The 19,003-nt window shown below is 45.6% G+C and overlaps 1 protein-coding gene across 2 annotated transcripts; it reads right to left on the minus strand.

Moving 5' to 3' along the window:
• Positions 1–221: 221 nt before the first annotated feature.
• LOC123185214 (uncharacterized) lies at positions 222–1,902 on the minus strand. Of its 2 annotated transcripts, none has more exons than XM_044597180.1 (6): positions 1,700–1,902; positions 1,530–1,620; positions 1,343–1,422; positions 1,084–1,191; positions 900–1,010; positions 222–811 (listed from the first exon to the last, which is right to left on the minus strand). In XM_044597180.1, the coding sequence occupies exons 1-6, from the start codon at positions 1,821–1,823 to the stop codon at positions 795–797; spliced, it is 531 nt and encodes a 176-aa protein (XP_044453115.1). In that variant the 5' UTR covers positions 1,824–1,902; the 3' UTR covers positions 222–794. The 2 variants fall into 2 exon arrangements, with proteins under 2 accessions (XP_044453115.1, XP_044453114.1); XM_044597179.1 differs by having other exon boundaries at positions 1,274–1,422.
• Positions 1,903–19,003: the final 17,101 nt, after the last annotated feature.

The raw sequence follows: 19,003 nt of genomic DNA on the forward strand, positions 1-19,003 counted from the left end.
CCTCCATGTCGTCGGATTTAACAGCAGCAGTAAGCAATTAGGTCATGAGGTTCCACAATCTGAGCATCCTGGGCATAATCTAGTTTCATATTTGAAACAGCTATACAAGAAACATTACCATCTCGCATGATTCTCTAGCATAATTGCATAAATGATTTCATCAAAAGAGACATCTATATTGAGTTTCAGTTTTGCTGTACATGTACAGAGCCTTGGGAAAATTTAGATGGCCATCACTGTCCATTTCAGGAATTAACCGAGACTAACATCACAAAAGGCCACCTATATATGTAACTGTTCTGCTCAACGAATGTTTTCTGATACAAACCAAGTTTGTATAGACTCATTGAAAATATTATAAATACATGCAGTAAGGAGAAATTCCTACTGTTTTGCATGAAAACAAATTGGCTGAAACCTCTGTGTATTTGTATTCTATTATACATGGCATCAGGCATCCGATTTACATCCAGAACATGCTGCAAAAATAGTGACTGAAGATCCTTACATGCTACCACCTTACATGACTTTAAAAACATGCTTGGCTTTGTCGAGAAAATTTATCTGATCTCCTTCATTTCCCTAAAAACAATATGCCACGAGACACTAATCATGTCACAAAAATTGGTCAGATGTGAAACATAATGCATATTAAGAACGTGCATCACCACATAAAGAGCACAAAGTGTTTATCAAAAGTGTTGAGCTTCACAACCATTTGGAAACGCTAAGCGCCATATGTGCGTGCGCATAGACTGCATCTGAACATCGTCTTGATGAAAAAACACAGAAGTTTAGAGGGAAGGGGCGCCTGTTGCCAAAACAATACATGATCAGACAAACCTCGGACCAAATCAGTGATCCTTTCAAGTACTCTTCATTCAACTAAGATTATTTACCAAGCTTTTGAGAGAATGTTGGTTCATGGCCAAGCTGGGTATGGATCCAATCCATGACGTACTTGACTTTATTTTGGCATGGATACCTCATATAGGTATGTATGTATGTACCTGCTTCAGTACTTCTTCAAATCAATAAGTAATGTTGGAATTCACCATGCATGTCATATAATGAAAGGGATACCTTCAGTTAGAGTCTTCGGAAGCATGTAAAGTTGTTGTCCAAAAAGATAAACAGAAGAAGTTGCTCCATATGCCATCGTCCCTCGGATTCCTAGAACAGTCCCCTCGACTGAATAATCCATCATGAGACAAAAATTCTCAAACGGGATATAGATTAAGAACCCAATCGTAGTGATGAATCAAAACAATACCGTCCAACTGTAGATACCCTGTGCATGCAGCAGGCTGAGCACGAATAGTAAGATGACACGGATAATAACCTGACAGTTCGCCATTACAGCGGCAAGGAACAACCCAGCCCATCGGAAACGACCTGGAATTCGTCAACTCGGAGCACCTTCTATTCATTTGGGGGTAGAAAGAACAACATCAATCAATAAGATAAATTCTGAAATTTGATGGAGAAAGAATTGGGGGAAAGTGGAACAAAGAAGATGAAGTATCAACATGCCGAAGTAAGTAGCTGGAGGCGGAGAGGAACAGCGCGATTGTCGAGACCATATGGATCTGTAAGAGCACCAATCGAATAGTAACTGGCCTGTGCAGATCAATTTCCATTAAGTTAGTAGGAACGGACGCCGGCAAGTGGGCAAATCAATTGCCATTAAGGTCCGTACCAACAATGATATCTATCGCCGATGACTGAATCGCTAGGCGACGGTTCGCTATGCTATCACTGCCCCATGGCGTTGCCGTTGCTTCGCGAGGAGATCCTCTCACTCGCATCGCAAGAACAGACATGGCCTCTCCCGCCCGGCGAGTCGTAGGTCGCTCGCCTCGTATACATCGGTTCGCCCGCCCGCGAGATGGAGCCGCTACCGAGCACACGGGACAGGGGTCTGTATTCATAATATTTTTTTGCTTCGTGGAACGGTTCACACACAAGCCAGATGTGCGATTGCGAACTCTGCGCTATTTTTTTTCATTGGGTCGCTTGCACATCTGAAGCCCAACAGGCCCATATAATGGCAGTACGTCCATTTTGTTATGGGAGCAGCGGCCCAGGTCGCCTAGCGATCTTTGGTTAGCACGGAGCATTTGAGAATTGATCCAACGGCCGAAAACTCCTCTCGCAGATCTGACGGCCAGAAACCTTGATGGTCTGAGAGGGCTGGGAGGGTGCTCAGTTTTAATATATCTAAATGTCTGGGTGGGCCTCCTATGAAAGTCGCCCATTTCTTTTGTCGTTAATGGTTGCAAGCTTTAGGAGAGGGGGGCTCTCCAGCAAGCATTGTTGAGGCATGTGTTCGCAGTGTGCTTCAGACTTGTGGGTGGTGGGGTGCACAGTTACTAGTGGTCCCGGCAAAGCTCTCATGCTTCTCCTTTGATGACACTAGCGGCATTTGCCAGTGTATTATGACGCATTTCTACGTCTTTGGCGTTTTATCGTGTATTTTTAGTTTTATCTATATCTATATTAATATAAAAAGAGTGAGTTGCGGAGATCCAACAAATCTCATATGTTCAACCACATCTCTCCAATAGTGTTTGTCACACTGGTATTTTGTGTTAAATATGTATGACACCCTCAATTAATTAATACCATGCCTAATATCAATGTCAACATCAACCAAGTAATTATATCCTATCTAATATTAACATGTAATTTATATTTTGCCTAATATTTCCGTGTAATACAATTAATATCTTATTTAATACAGTATTATGTGCATTGTACGTATACACAATTACTAGTTACCTGCAACAAAAATGCATACTTAGAGCCTGTTCTGAACCTCTCCCAGCTTCCCAAACTCCACAAAATTAGCTTCTGGAGCTAGCTTCTAACTTCACTTGGCGATTTTATCTGTTCGGCAGCGCCTGTAGCTTCTCCCAGCGATTCGGCCCAGCTAGGAGCCTACTGGCCTGTTGGTCGCTAATTTGGACCAGCTCGAGATAGCCCATCACTACTAGGGAAAACCCTAGTAGTAGCGCGGGTTTTGACGCTAGCAGCCGCATGGGTAGCCGCGCTCCTACTATGGCGCTACAACTAACTATTAGTAGTAGCACGGTCCACACCCCGCGCTACTACTGTTGACTATATCAACAACGCTTTTCTGGAATGTGCTACTATTAATTAGCTGTAGCAATTTCCTAGCCCCTCACTACTGCTATATCTTTCATCATTTTCCCCCGCTTCCTACCCCGTTTCGGTTTCAATAAACCGCAATTTCCAGAAACTACTACTAGATATCAATTTCATAAAGCATTATAGGTACTAGGTAGTACTCCCTCCGTTCCAAATTACTCGTCGTGATTTTAGTTCAAACCACGACGAGTAATTTGGAATGAAGGGAGTACTAGATAACAATTTCATGTATAGTCAACATGCATCCTCAAACAGTACAAGGTCATATCGACGACGATCATCATATGTAGTTCTAGATGATATAGCCACACACACACACATGTAGTTCTAGATGATATCAAAGATGATCATCATCCTCAAGCCTGGGCGGTGGGTGTTCCTGATAGTAATTAGGATGGCCTGTCCAACACGAAGATTTTTGCCATCGAGAAATCTCTTCCACCCAACCGAGTTTAAGTGTGTACGATCGTTCGTGTCCACGCGGTAAGTATAGGTTGTGATGGAGCCCCTTGCGGTAAGGCGTGGTCCAGTTGAGCCTTCTTCATCAGGCTCGATACCATAACTCACAGATAGGCCTTTTGCCAATTTCTGAATAAGAAAAACATATCAATTAATAAATAGCCTCGCACATACTCTTGCAAATAGGTATATATGGATTATCTACACTATTAATAGTTCCTTAGATTCTACACTAATAAGCATGTGATCGAACTCTACACTAAAGCATATCATCGACTAGATTCCACACAACATATCATTGGACTCTACACTAAGCATATCATCGGATAATTTGCATTTGTAAGTATAACATACCATATCATGTCGATCGACCATGGTACTTGTCAGGCGGGTCACGAATGGCGCCCCGACAAAGTCAGCACATGGCGGAATTATGTCCCATAGGTTGCACACCTCCTTCTCGCTCAGCCTCATTCTTTGAGATACGATGACTTCATGAAGTGGGTCCTCATCATCTTCATCGAGTGGGTCCTCATTATCTTCATCATCTTCGTCATCTTCATCATCTTCCACCAGGTTGATATAAATGACAGCCAGCTTGGGTCTTTCTGCTCTGAAGGAGAAGCTGATCAACTCACCACCAGTAAGACGCATGCGGGCGAGGAAACGGGCCCATCCATCTCCTCCAATCTGCGATATATTGCGTCGTTTCTCGATCTCCATAGTGTACGCCCCCCAGGAGCCTCAAATGTCACAGTGTCTCCTGTCAGCTTGTTGAATTTCAGCCTCACATTACATGGATCGATCTATGTAAAAAAAGCAAAATGACACAATGCAGTAATGCCAACACTAAAAATAAAATAGTTGTTACATTTCATATAATTTCTTACCGCCGCATGACAAAAACTCGGCTGGAAGTAGATGTCGAACAACTTGGTAGTTGCAAGGCTGCTGGCGCACCTTGACTTGCACAATCGACATGGTGGTGGTGGTGGTGGTGCTGTTTTCCTAAAGCAATATGAGCAAGGATTAACGATCCACTTCACAGGAAAGAAAAAAATTGTTAAATCAAAATGTTCTACAAATAAACTAAATCAACTAGCCTATTAAATCAACTTGCCTACTAAATCAACTAAATCAAAATGTTCAATAAATCAACTAAATCAACTAGGATATTAAATCAACTTGCCTACTAAATCAACCAAATCAAAATGTTCTATAAATCAACTAGCCTACTAAATTAACTTGCCTACTAAATCAACTAAATCAAAATGTCCTAAATCAACTAAATCAAGTAGCCTACTAAATCAACTAAATCACATGAACTAAATCAAAATGTTGCATATGAACTAGCATACTAAATCAAAATGTAGTAGGGAGAAGGGGTTGTGGATGGAGGAGGGAGGAGGGAGAAGGAGGGGCGACCGGAGGAGGGAGGAGCGAGTAGGACGAAGGAGGAAGGGCGGAGCGAGGAGGGGCCGGCCGGCGGCGAGTCAAGGAAGGACGGATAAGGATGGCGGTACCGAGTCCAGCAAGGAGGAGGAGTTGACGACGGCGCAGAGGGAAGAGGGGTAGGCGACGGCGGCTGGCGGGGGCGACAGCGGCCGGCGGGGGAGGACCGGCACGGGGGGGGGGGGGGGGGTTGAGGGGGAGAGGAGAGTGTGGGGGTGGGAGATAGCTAGTTCTAGTAGTAGTGCTCTAAAGGTAAAGGCGCTATTGCTAAACTACCTAGCAGTAGCGCGCTCTGAATTAACGCGATGCTTCTAGAACTAGCTTCACGGCGGAGTCGTGGGAATTATAGCAGTAGCGCGGCTTAGAGGAGGCGCGCTACTGCTACGTTTATTTCAGCAGCGAGTACTGCTGGAGCGCGCTACTGCTACATTGCAGCAGTGCCTTAATTTAAAACTCGCTGCTGGTAAGATTCTGTGTATAAGCTTTTCCGTAGTAGTGCATATGGCCCCACGCTGCATCTTTGTGTGGAGGAGGGTTGGCCACGTGTGCTCGCATAGAATTGAAGCGAGGCAGGCATCGAGAGGCGTTGGGGGAATTGTTTCACGAACCGTTTTTTCAACTTAGCGATGGCATCCCCTCGTAATTATTACCAACTCCTCACTTCTCCAATTGGTGAAGCTAGGCTTTAGCTGCTTCAGCTTTTTACACCGTAGGCTCACAACGCTCCAGGAAGCTAACTCCGCGGAGCCCAGACATTCTGTCCAGCTCCTCGCTAGGAGTTTGAGAAGCATGGAGCGGGAGGAGTTCAGAACAGGCCTTTACTAGTTTGTTTTAAAGATTCCTAAACATCATGTATTTGTGGTTTGGCATATTGACTTTATACAATATAAATCGCGGCGAGGGCCATTTCAAGGAGCAACATGGGACCAAGCTGCCAGTGGCGCTGATCCGCTCACCCCAATGGAAGTAAGAAAATCTTAATTAATTATTATGTTATACTAGCTACAACACCGTTTATTTTGTAAGATAGTAAATACGTATGTGCAATACACGTTCATATTTGAGAGAAAATTAATTGCACATTGATATTACACAAGATATTAATACCAATAAATTACGTGGATAGTGTGGATGTTGATATTTGATATGATATTAACTACACGCTAAACATATTGAGTGCTCGCAATTGAAGCAATATAAATCGTTAGATTGAGATGATTTAATGGCCGAGATTTGTTGAATCTGCCCCTATGGTTCTTATCTATATCTATATCTATACTTCTATGTATATACTACCTAAAAAAACGTAATGTTCCCTCTCCCCTCTTACATCATCCCACCTTCGTCCACCCGTCCACATACAAGAACCCCTACCCCCACCGATTTTCCTTGCCTTTCAATCGATTTTCCTCCCCCTTCCACCGTTTTTTCACTCTTACTGGGTTTTTCATTTGGCGTGAAAACCCAGCGTATCTCAAATATGGTAATTATGGTAATCAATCAATTCACATATGGTAAGTCCATAAACCCACGAAAATCTCAAATATGGCAATTATGGTAATCAATCAATTCACGTATGGTCAGGTTATAAACTCGCGAATACCAAAGAATCAATCAATCTTTGCCATAAACCCACTAAATCTTGATGTATAAGGCCATAAATTCTCTCTTTTATGGTAAAAAGGCAGGACACCATCAACATTGCACCATCCTCACGAGCACAAGATCGCCGGAGCCACCACCGCCACCGCTATGGACTAGGACGAGAAGAAGACCGACAGCCATGCCATGGTGTTTGTGCACGGCTTCATCGGCGAAGGCATGATGATGTGGGAGCGCGCTCCTTAAAAAATTCTCAGGAGAACTATATGCAAGTAACACCACAGATCCACGTCACGCTCACAATTAGAAAGAGATCAGGGCATCACCAGTTGAAGATGATTAATTTTCTCTCATACCAATGTTTGCTTCCACCTTGACTTGGATTAACCCGGATGCCTAAGTTGGTAACACTTGCATGCTTTAATAGCTACCAATTCCCCCTTAAATACGTTTTAGTTTTGCATTTGCTGGTGCATTGCTTTGAGTTGCTTTGTGCTTGGGTGGAATTTTATGATTTATATTCATCATAAAATGTGGAAGCATACAAATGGGTTAATTATGTGACATTGGTCCAGTGCTTGTGTACATTAGAGATCTATATGTGTACATGGTGGGGAATTAGCTTAACGACCGATGTCTTGCTATAGTGATCTACTCGTCACCACCATTTATATTGATGAATGTGAATGTTGAAGAATAATATATTAGATTATTCCCACCGTGTTGTTTGGAAGAAACAAAACATTTTTGAATCTGAATGATTCTCATTTTCGAGTGAAGATTTGTTTAACTGTGATCAACTCCCTCGGGGCGGCATGGAGAGCGAGTAGCACCAGTGCAGCCCTCCCATGGTAACGAGCGCGCGGAGGGCTGAGCAGCGTAGGCGCAGGGCACCTCGGTGCGAATGGTGGAAGAGTGTCAACAATAAGAGCATGCTGTTGGAGTTGTGTCGAATATTGTGTACAAGATAGGTTACAATTGAACTTGTAGTTGTATTGTGTTTAGATAGGATATCGAGTCGTGTCCTAATAGGACACTTGTATCCTAGGCCTCTCATATATAGCGGGGGTAGACACACGATGTAATCTATGCCAACATAGTAGCACAGGCGCGCAAGGGGGAGCCGGCAGCGTGTGCCGGCGCCTGGGTGGCCGGTGTGCGGTATTGTGACGGTGTCACGCGAAGGAGCGCCCGTAGTCCGGCCCCGGGGATGTAGCCATATCGGTGAACCTCGTTAACAAATCTCAGTGTCGTGCCTCATGTGATTGCTTGCTCCTCGGATGATCGACGGTATGCCTCGGATTTATTCTAACAAGTGGTATCATGAGCAAGGTTTCGAGGAGGCTGTGGACTATTGATCTAGAGAAAGTATCGAGTCGAGATGCAGCCGGCTGCAGCGTGGTTCTTGGTAAGATTGGAAAAAGCATATCAATGGAAGGCACGTGTGCGAGTATGCAAGCAGTCGAGAGTCGAGACGTACGGCGATCGGTAGATCGGTCGGGCGAGCGTACAGGCAACATCGCGTGCATAAAGCGGCGGCGGCGGGACGTGTAGCAGCTGAATTCCCAGCGAGATCGAATCGATTCAATCGGTGTGTGGTACGCTGTCCACGCGGAGCAAGCAACAGCGCGGAGGCTGCGGCCACGCGGTTCGAGGCGATACGGTCCAAGGCCCACTCGGACGAGGCTGGGCAGGTGGCCGCTTGCTGGGCCATGGCTGGCTGATGCGTTGCGGGACGGCTGGGGCAAGGCAATGCGCGAGGCACCGCTGAGCTTGTTCGGGCTGCTGTGCTAGGCGTTGCTCTAGAAGACTATTCGTGAGATTTGTTTGAAGACAAAAAGAGGACCGTGTCCTCACGTGACACATAGGCAGGCAAATCAACTGGCGAACTGGAAAATCACAAGGGATGGTCCATTGGAAGGCAAGGACAGAAAGGCAAAGCTAGCATCTTAGGGTTGAGCCAAGGGAGCAGATCACGTGAAGATCAGCTAGTTGGAATTGCTAGTAGTATGCGGAGGTTCTGTTCATCTACTTGGGGAATCGTGTGCACAGCTCAGATAATCTTTTTTTAAAAGATTGTTGGCGTGACAGGGATGCTTGAAGGCGTTGCGGGAAGTCATGTCAGCTCAGATGGAATTATCATGTGATGGATGGAAATTTGCGAAAAACGATTTGGGAGCCTTGAGCGTGTTGTACAGTCGAACGAGTTCGGCTGGGTCAGACTAGACAGTCTGACGGATCGACGCAAGTCGGTTGGTACAGAAGACGGTGGTGGGATCGGCGACGACGATGTAGGAGCGTGATGATGATGATGACCGACTTCTGGGCATGGAAACACGTGGCGCAGGCCCCGAGGGCTTGTGTGGCTTCGACAAGACTATGGCGCGGGATTGATTCAAGGTGGTGTATACACCGAGCTTGAAGTCGATGAGGCGCGGGGGTGGACTGATCATCTACCATGGAGTCATGTTGAAGATGGAGCTGGATTGAAGGGCTACGGTGTAAGGATCCAGAGAATCGAAAGCCTATTCAGCGGAAAAAAAGTGAGTGACGCGTAGTTCGGACTAGAGCCCAGTGGTCTGATGAAAGCGTGAAACTCGTCATCGGTCGGTGATGATCGGTGGTACTCTGAAGTGGGGGTTGAGTGGTGTGGGTTTGCGACCCTTGAGACTCGACCGGGACAGTGAAGGCTCGACGCGGTAATAGCGACAAGGCGTGCGGGACGCACGGGGCATGGAGACGGACCAGGGCTCTGGTGGTCATACATGTGGTGAGACAACTGCGAATTTGACTCGGGATGACTACAAGCAATGGTGAAATTCCTTTGAGTTTCAGACATGCGGTCAAGAAAAGAGCGGCGATGTTGAGTTCAGGTAACTCTTATGTGACACCCAATATGTGAGTTGTTCAGTTTCACGCAGGTCAGTGATCAGTGTCTGATGGTGTTGGACGGATACTCTGGAAGTTGGGAGCACAAACTAGAGTAACAAGGAACTTAATTTTGCTCGAGCGTTGACTGTGTTCAAGAAAAGAAGAGACTACAAGTTGCAGGTGGAGTCACATGGAGTCTTTGGAGTAGCAGCGGTACTCACGGGACAAACTCAAGTCCAATGTACATGGAAGTTTGACGCATGGACGAATTCAAGGTGGTGGAGAATATTCGCCAAGGTGGAGTTTGTTGGAGTTGTGTCGAATATTGTGTACAAGGTAGGTTACAATTGGACTTGTAGTTGTATTGTGTTTAGATAGGATATGGAGTCGTGTCCTAATAGGACACTTGTATCCTAGGCCTCTCATATATAGCGGGGGTAGACACACGATGTAATCTATGCCAACATAATAGCACAGGCGCGCAAGGGGGAGCCGGCGGAGTGTGCCGGCGCCTGGGTGGCCGGTGTGCGGTATTGTGACGGTGTCACGGGGAGAAGTGCCCGTAGTCAGGCCCCGAGGATGTAGCCATATCGGTGAACCTCGTTAACAAATCTCGGTGTCGTGCCTCATGTGATTGCTTGGTCCTCAGATGATCGACGGTATGCCTCGGATTTATTCTAACACATGCAATGGTTGTGGTAGTGTGGAGGAGGATGAGATGATGGGCTTTCACTACTGCTTCCTGCTCACTGCTCATGGATGGATGGAGATGACAATGGCGCAGGAGGCAATGTGAATTGAGTGGTAGGTGGATGCTTTATGCTTTGTGGGTACAATATAATTCATTTGATCTGCTTCATGTAGTTTCAGATACTAGAAGGATTGCTCAGTTGGAGTAGATGACATTACAAATAAATTAACTCGCATCAGGTCATATTGTCTTATTGGCATATGGTATATATCTTTGCTGGGAAGAGATTTTTTTAACAACATTTTGCTATTGGTTTTATCTACTGCACATATCCTGCAACTTATCTTGGTCTTCTATAAAGGGTCTAGGTTGATGTTCTGAACATTGACATTTATGTGCCAGTATCTTGAGCAGGCCGGCTCTTCCTAGGAGGAGTATCCTCGGATCCATCTAGGGAATTCACTCATCCATCTTGCTATTAGAATTTGGAGCATCTTATACTTGGTAAGAAACACATATGAGATGATTAATCGATCGATGGCCGGCAACAAATACCTAGAAGCAGCACTGTGACACAACTAATCATCATTTGCGCGCATGCTTGCTCGTCTGCACTTCATTTTGTTCAGTAGCTTGTTAGTGTGAGTTGCTTAACTTACATGTATTTTTTTTCTGTCATAACTAATTATGTGTCCATGTTGCAATGTTTATCTTTTGGTGAGGTTATTGCTGGTGGGTTCAGAACTTTCAGATTAGGTAGAAGGTGAGTCTTTAGGTATTGCCCAGATATGCTTCATACCTACCAAAAATCGTGAGTTTTAGCTACAATTGTTTACCTTGAGTTGTGGCGGTAGATAGCTCTGTTTAGAGTTACATTTCCTTATGTCTAACAACATGACGCAACAAGGGCGCCTTTCCCTTACCACTGGCATCCGGTGTCGCACAATAAACCTATAGGAAGGCAGACTCTATGGGCTCCAGTGTAATGTGTGCTCTTTTGTGCTCCAGCGTATGGGCTCCTGTGCGGGCATTTCATTTTTTGTTGCTTTTAGGAATATTATTTTGCTTTCTGGATAGCTTCAGTTGCTTTTAAGTTTGTATAAGACTGAACTATGTAAGGTTTCATTGTCTTGCAATGGAGCCATGAAGAGCCACTCTAATTTTCTAAAATAAAAAAAGTGTCTTTTCCTCGTCATTCAGGTAAGCAATAGAATACCGGTAAGCATATTCTAAGACTATCTCACATATTGTTGGACCTAGAGCTTTGAGGTGCAAAGTTCACCAAATTGAATCATAGTACGAATGGTTCAGTCCAATTTTATTTTGAAACTGCTCCACACACAACAATGTTTGGGAGATTTGTGCACGACTAGATAATCCAATGGCCTTGCTCGGCCATGGACAAGATTCATCGGCTGCATTTAATTGTCGTCCGCAAATTGTCCAATATTACCGTCCATGTAGCACTGCTCATTACATTTATTGGAAAGGTTAGATGTTAACTGATTTTTGGGAAGTGTTATATTGCTAAAGGAATTTGATGTGGTAGCATGCATGAGTTTTGGATGAATTTGTACAAATCTTTAACCTCCAGAATATTTTTCTGGTGTACCATTCCTGCTACTAAAATAATATGACTCTATTGATCCTTGGCTTCTTTCTAATCACTACTTAGGAGGCAATATAGGAGATGTTGAAATATCAAAACCCCCACCAACCACGCCTTGCTAAGACAAGCACATTGTGAAATATACCCCAACTACATGGTTGCGTGTTTGAAATTCTAGTGTGTGTGGGTGAGGGTGGAAGGGGTTGAGGATGCGACCCGGATGCGTTATTGACAACAGTGTGGAGAGATTGGACTAGTGAGGCTACTTGTAGTAGGGAGACAAAGAGGTGGGAATAGGTGTGAAAGAAGAAGAGTGTGATTGAGCGGTGAAATAGTAGTCAACAATGTTGCATTCTTGCATGAGTATCCTATAGATAGACATGATTGATGTTATACTACTGGAATATGTATGGCCCCGTTGCAACGCATGTGCAAATAGCTAGTATTGGTATAGATCTCTACTACCTAAAAGTCTTATGTTTCGTCCAACCCCTTTGTTCAACTCCCTCGTATGTTCCCACCTCCCACCATTTTCTATCCCGCACCCATCTGGTTATCCATCCATTTGATGATCTATTTAAACCGGTTTCTATATGGACTGCCAAATCAGATCAATCATATCGTTGGCAGTAATTAGTAAATCAATAAAGGTCACACGGGAAGGACTTAATTCACGGTGGGCAGTCAAAGTCAATCTTGGTAACCCAATCACATTCAAAAGAAAGGATATCTACAAAAAAGAGGAATGAATCAATCAAAAGGAACTATCAATCACGTTTAACAAGTATTTGGTAACAGAATAAAATCTTCGGGAAGGAATCAATCACGGATGAGGCATATCACCATCTTTCCTTGTTGGTACAGATCTCCCTCTCCTAAGCTATGTCTTTTACTTTTCTCTCTTTCTCTTTCAAAACTTGTGACAAACTAAAGTTGATTTTAAGATTGGACTGTGATATTTGGCACATGTGTGCCATATAAGCAAAACTGTCACACCTCTACTTCTTTCACTTTAAAGTACCACACGATCATCCTTCCTTCGACCCCACCTTCTTCCGAACAACCTTGCAGGCTCGCCCGAGAAACCTGCTTCTCCCGCACATCTCGCGCACCCACCTCCGAGAAAACTGCCACTTCTTCACGTCTACCACATGATAAAAAAAACTGTGCATGTGGGATTCGAACCCACACCTCCTTGGCACCAAAGTGTGCCACCACAACAACCTCACCCTTAGGTATTTGTTGCTCAAACTAAACAAACTAATCGCTTTGATCCCTTCTTTTACAATTGTGTTACTACAAAAAAGTACAGAAAATTACCACAATTTTCCCTTAGGACAAAGTTACCATGGTATTCACATGCAAGTTATCAGGCCTGTGTTGCGTAAGTTACCGTGTTATTTACATAGAACTTACCAGGTACTATGTTTCAACAACTACACTCCTTTCAAAGTTACCACTGTGTTATAAGGTCTTCGATGTGTAAAATACCGTGGTACTTACACATAAGTTATTAGGGTATGTGTACATCAACCTCGTCCTTGGTCAAAGTTACCATGGGGGATTGTACATGAGTTACCGGGTCTACAGTTCGTATATTATCATGGTACTTACACCTAAAAACCTGGGTGTGTTTCGGTAACTTTTTCCATAGGTCAAAAATTACCATGATGTTTTTGCGTAACTTATCATGCCTATAGCAGGTCAAAGTGGGCCATTTTTCTGGGCCAACCCACGAGCACATGTGCCTCCTCATGACACTAAACATTATGTACCTTTTTTGTGGCACATCATGTGTTGTGTTCATCTAAGAGGCCTCGCGAGGCGAGTGTATGTTTTTAACAACTTGTTTTCCTTTGGTAAAAAGTTACCATCATGTTTATATTGTAACTTATCGGTTATGCGGTGCTTATATTATCATGTTATTCACACAAAAATTATCGGGGATGTTTTGAACAACTTTTCTCCGGGACAAAAGGTTATCATGGTGATTCTAGGTAACCTATCAAGCCCGTAGTGCTTAAAATATCATGCTATTTACACAAAATTTATCAGGGGTATGTTTCAGCAAAATTTCCCCCCATGGGTCAAAAACTTATCATGGTGTTTAGTTATCGCGGTGCATATGTTTTCATGCTATTTACATATAAAAATACCAGGGGAGGGAGGTATAGTACCATGCTATTTACACAGAAGATACCGGGGTATCTTTTCAAAAAAAACTTCCCTATGATCAAAGTTACCATGGTGTTTCTACCTCAGTTATCAGATGTGCGCTACGTATATTACCATCTATTTACACATAAATTATCTGGTATCTTTTCACATTTTTTCCCCAATGGTTAAAGTTACCATGATGTTTGTATCTAAATTACCAGGTCTATGGCGTGAATGTTATCGTGCTATTTACAGAAATTACCCGGGGTCGGGGTTCAACAAATTTCTTCCCAATGATCAAAGTTACCACGATGCTTTCACCAAAGTTATCACGCCTTCAATGCTTATGACCATGCTACTTACGCATAATGTACCGCATGGTATACAAAAGTTATCATGTTGGTGGTGCGTCATTTATCGTGGTGGTGATGGAGAATTTACCACGGTAAAAGTTTATGTGCCAGGTTTGATAGGTGAAACAAAAGTTTTTCAGTGCTAAAATATTGGAGGCAAAACATGTCAAAAACAATATTTTCCTTAGCTTGTTCAACAATGAGTGTCATTGGTGAGATGGTTGGCTCCCTTCGTTGATTACCTGCAGACCAGAGATCAAATCCCAATTCAAGCATTATTTTTGCCCAAAAATCTGGAAGGCGCGTGGGGCCGTACTGGTGATTGAAAGGAAGGAAATCAGGAGGGCGGATGAGGGAGTCCTGGATTAGGGGGTCTCCGGACAGCCGGACTATATCCTTTGGCCGGACTGTTAGACTATGAAGATACAAGATTGAAGACTTCGTCTCGTGTCTGGATGGGACTCTCCTTGGCGTGGAAGGCAAGCTAGGCAATATGGATATGTATATCTCCTCATTTGTAACCGACCTTGTGTAACCCTAGCCCTCTCCGGTGTCTATATAAACCGGAGGGTTTTAGTCCGTAGGACAACAGACAATCATACCATAGGCTAGCTTCTAGGGTTTAGCCTCTCTGATCTCGTGGTAGATCCACTCTTGTACTAACCATATCATCAATATTAATCAAGCAGGACATAGGGTTTTACCTCCATCGAGAGGGCCCGAACCTGGGTAAAACTTTGTGTCCCCTGCCTCTTGTTACCATGTGCCTAGACGCACAGTTCGGGACCCCCTACCCGAGATCCGCCGGTTTTGACACCGACATTGGTGCTTTCATTGAGAGTTCCTCGGTGTCGACGCCATTAGGCTTGATGGCTCCTTCTATCATCGTTAGCGATGCAGTCCAGGATGAGACATTTCTCCCCGGATAGATCTTTGTATTTGGCGGCTTTGCACTGCAGGCCAATTTGCTTGGCCATCTAGAGCAGATTGAAAGCTACGCCCATGTCCATCAGGTCAGGTTTGGAAGCTTAAACTACACTGTCGATATCCGCGGAGACTTGATCTTCGACGGATTCGAGCCTCTACCTTGTGCGTCACGCGGTCACGATGAGTACAATTTAGCTCTACCATCCGATAGTGTTCAGGAGATCGCACCGGCAGTCGCTCCGACCCTCAATTCAGAGCCAGTTGCGTCGTCCATGGACGGGTGGATGGACCCCGCCACGGAGGCCTTACCCTCATCGGCGATCGAGCCGAACATCGACCTTACTCTGCATGAGAGCCGTGTTGACAAACTGCCCGTTCCTAGCGAATCCTATTGGGCTCCGATCATGGAGTTTACCTCCGCGGATATTTTTCAGCACTCGCCCTTGGGCGACATGCTGAACTCGTTAAGGTCTCTCTCCTTGTCAGGAGGATCCTGGCCGAACTATGTCCGGCAGGATTGGGATGCGGACGACAAAGAAATTCGCGGCCCGCCCACCACCCACTTAGTAGCGACCGTCGACGACTTAACTGACATGCTCGACTTCGACTCCGAAGACATCAACGGTATGGACAACGATGCGGGGACAGCCACCTCATCATACGATATATACATGGTGGATACACCCAAAGAAGGTAATGGCGAAGAGACAGCGGAGGATGACCCCTCCAAGAAGCAACCCAAGCGCCGACGTCAGCGGCACCGCTCTAAGTCCCACCAAAGAAAAAGTGGTGATACCGGCACAGGAGATAATAATACTCCGGATAGTGCCGAAGATAACAACAATCCCCTCCAGCAAGATTTCGAGCAGGAGGATGGAGGAGCCAGCCCTCCGGAGAGAGCGGCAGGCAGAGAAGCGGAGCATGATAATTACATGCCCCCTCCGAAGACGAGGCAAGCCTCGGCGATGACGAATTCGCCGTGCCAGAGGATCCCGTCGAACAAGAGCGCTACAAGCGCCGGCTTATGGCCACGACAAATAGCCTTAAGAAAAAGCAGCAGCAGCTTCAAGCTGATCAAGATCTGCTAGCTGACAGATGTACTGAAGTCCTCGCAGCCGAGGAATATATACTTGAGCGCCCCTCCAAGAGTTACCCAAAATGCAGGTTGCTACCTCGACTGGAGGAAGAAGCGTATGACGCGGCTGATCGGCCACCTCGTGGCCATGATAGAGAGGCATTCCAGCCAAAAGCTCAGCCCGCACCCTGACGCCATTCAAATAAAAAGGCATGGGGAAATACGCCAGACCTGCGAGACGTATTGGAGGACAAAGCAAAACATGCAAGATCGATCTACGGATCACGAGGGCGCGCCACTATGCGAGACGATAAACGTCACGCCGGATACAGTAAAATTCCATCCAGCCGGGCCGAACACAGCGGGCAAGACCCATTCGAGCTGTGTCGCGATACAGCCCAATACAGAGGCGCCGCACACCCCCTATGCTTCACAGACGAAGTAATGGATCATCAAATCCCAGAGGGTTTCAAACTCGTAAATATTGAATCATACGACGGCACAACAGATCCTGCGGTATGGATCGAGGATTTCCTCCTCCACATCCACATGGCCCGCGGCGATGACTTTCACGCCATGAAATACCTCCCACTAAAGCTCAAAGGACCAGTGCGGCATTGGCTTAACAGCTTGCCTGCAGAGTCCATTAGCTGTTGGGAAGATCTGGAGGTCGCATTCCTCGACAACTTTCAGGGCACTTATGTGCGACCACCAGACGCCAATGACTTGAGCCACATAATTCAGCAACCAGAAGAATCAGCCAGGCAATTCTGGATACGGTTCCTAACAAAGAAAAATCAAATCGTTGATTGTCCGGATGCAGAGACCCTAGCAGCCTTCAAGCATAACATCCGCGACGAGTGGCTTGCCCGGCACCTTGGACAGGAAAAGCCGAAATCTATGACAGCCCTCACGACACTCATGACCCGCTTATGTGCGGGAGAAGACAACTGGCTGGCTCGCAGTAACAACATATCAAAAAACCATGGTACTTCGGATACCAAGGACGGCAATAGCATGTCACGTTGCAATAAACATAAGCGCCGCATTAACAGCGATAATACTGAGGATATGGCAGTCAATGCCGGATACAAAGGCTCTAAACCCGGTCAGCGGAAAAAGCCATTCAAAAGAAGCACTCCGGGCCCGTCCAGTTTGGACCGTATACTCGATCGCTCGTGTCAAATACACGGCACCCGACAAGCCAGCCAACCACACCAACAGGGATTGTTGGGTGTTCAAGTAGGCCAGAAAGTTAATTGCCGAAGATAAAGATAAGGGGCCACATAGCGATGACGAGGAAGAGCCCCGGCAGCCGAACATCGGAGGACAGAAAAGGTCCCCCCCACAAGTGCGAACGGTGAACATGATATATGCAACCAACATCCCCAAGAGGGAGCGGAAGCGTGCGCTCAGGGACGTATATGCGTTGGAGCCAGTCACCCTAAAGTTCAACCCATGGTCCTCCCGTCCGATCACCTTCGATCGCAGGGACCACCCCACTAGTATCCGTCATGGTAGATTCGCCGCACTGGTCCTAGACCCAATCATTGACAGATTTCACCTTACTCGAGTACTTATGGATGGCGGCAGCAGCCTGAACCTGCTTTATTAGGACACAGTGCGCAAAATGGGTATAGACCCCTCAAGGATCAAACCCACAAAAACGACCTTTAAAGGCGTCATTCTAGGTGTAGAGGCCCATTGCACAGGCTCAATTACACTGGAAGTGGTCTTCGGATCCCCGGGTAACTTCCGAAGCGAAGAATTAATCTTCGATATAGTCCTGTTCCGAAGTGGTTATCATGCATTGCTCTGGCGAACCGCATTTGCGAGATTCAATGCGGTACCGCATTATGCATACCTCAAGCTCAAGATGCCAGGACCTCGTGGGGTTATTACAGTTAATGGAAACACAGAGCGCTCTCTCCGAACGGAGGAGCACAATGCGGCCCTCGCAGCAGAAGCGCAAAGCAGCCTCTCAAGGCAATCCACCAGTTCGGCGTTTCAAGACCCGGACACCTTCAAGAGCGCTTGGAGTAATCGACAACTAGACCGCCTGGCACAATCTGAGCTCGCGTAGCAATGCGGCCCCCACCCCAGTCCAAGCCAAGCAGCGAAATCCGTGCCACGCGTACATAATTATGCATTAAAAATACCATGGGCACAGGTGGGGAGGGGGCCCAACTACGGCACGCCCCAAGAGGCGGCCTAAACCGCACTAGGGGCTTCCCGCTTTGTTATTTTTCTCTTTCAAGACTTTAATCTCTGGAAACCTTGTTCGGCAGCATGATTGCCGAACACATGATGTAGCAACCAAGAGTGGCAGAAAGCTATGTCATACCACGAAACTCCCAGGTGGATTATGATAACGAGTGAAATATTTTCTTTAATACTATTCCTCAGCTTGCCCTTGGAAGGGACATAGTCCTACCTTTTGCTTATCGCACTATCTATATCATTCTGCTTTAACGCACCTCTTTGAATAAACAATGCGTAACATTACGACTATTATTGCATTCTTATTATATATATATATGTGTGTGTGTTCATTAATGACACCTTGCAACCGTACACTTTGGTATGGACAACACACTAGGGGCTTAAGTACCCCACAATATGGTGTGAGAAGTCCG

Source organism: Triticum aestivum, chromosome 2A (genome assembly GCF_018294505.1).
Source record: "Triticum aestivum cultivar Chinese Spring chromosome 2A, IWGSC CS RefSeq v2.1, whole genome shotgun sequence".
Lineage (NCBI taxonomy): Eukaryota > Viridiplantae > Streptophyta > Magnoliopsida > Poales > Poaceae > Triticum > Triticum aestivum.

Coding starts and splice junctions, on each gene's coding strand:
- LOC123185214 (XM_044597179.1), bottom strand. CDS start 1,823: ATGTCTGTTCTTGCGATGCGAGTGAGAGGATCTCCTCGCGAAGCAACG. Junction 1,192..1,273: donor AGGGTATCTACAGTTGGACG/GTATTGTTTTGA, acceptor TGGATTATTCAG/TCGAGGGGACTGTTCTAGGA. Junction 1,011..1,083: donor TCCGAAGACTCTAACTGAAG/GTATCCCTTTCA, acceptor GTACTGAAGCAG/GTACATACATACATACCTAT.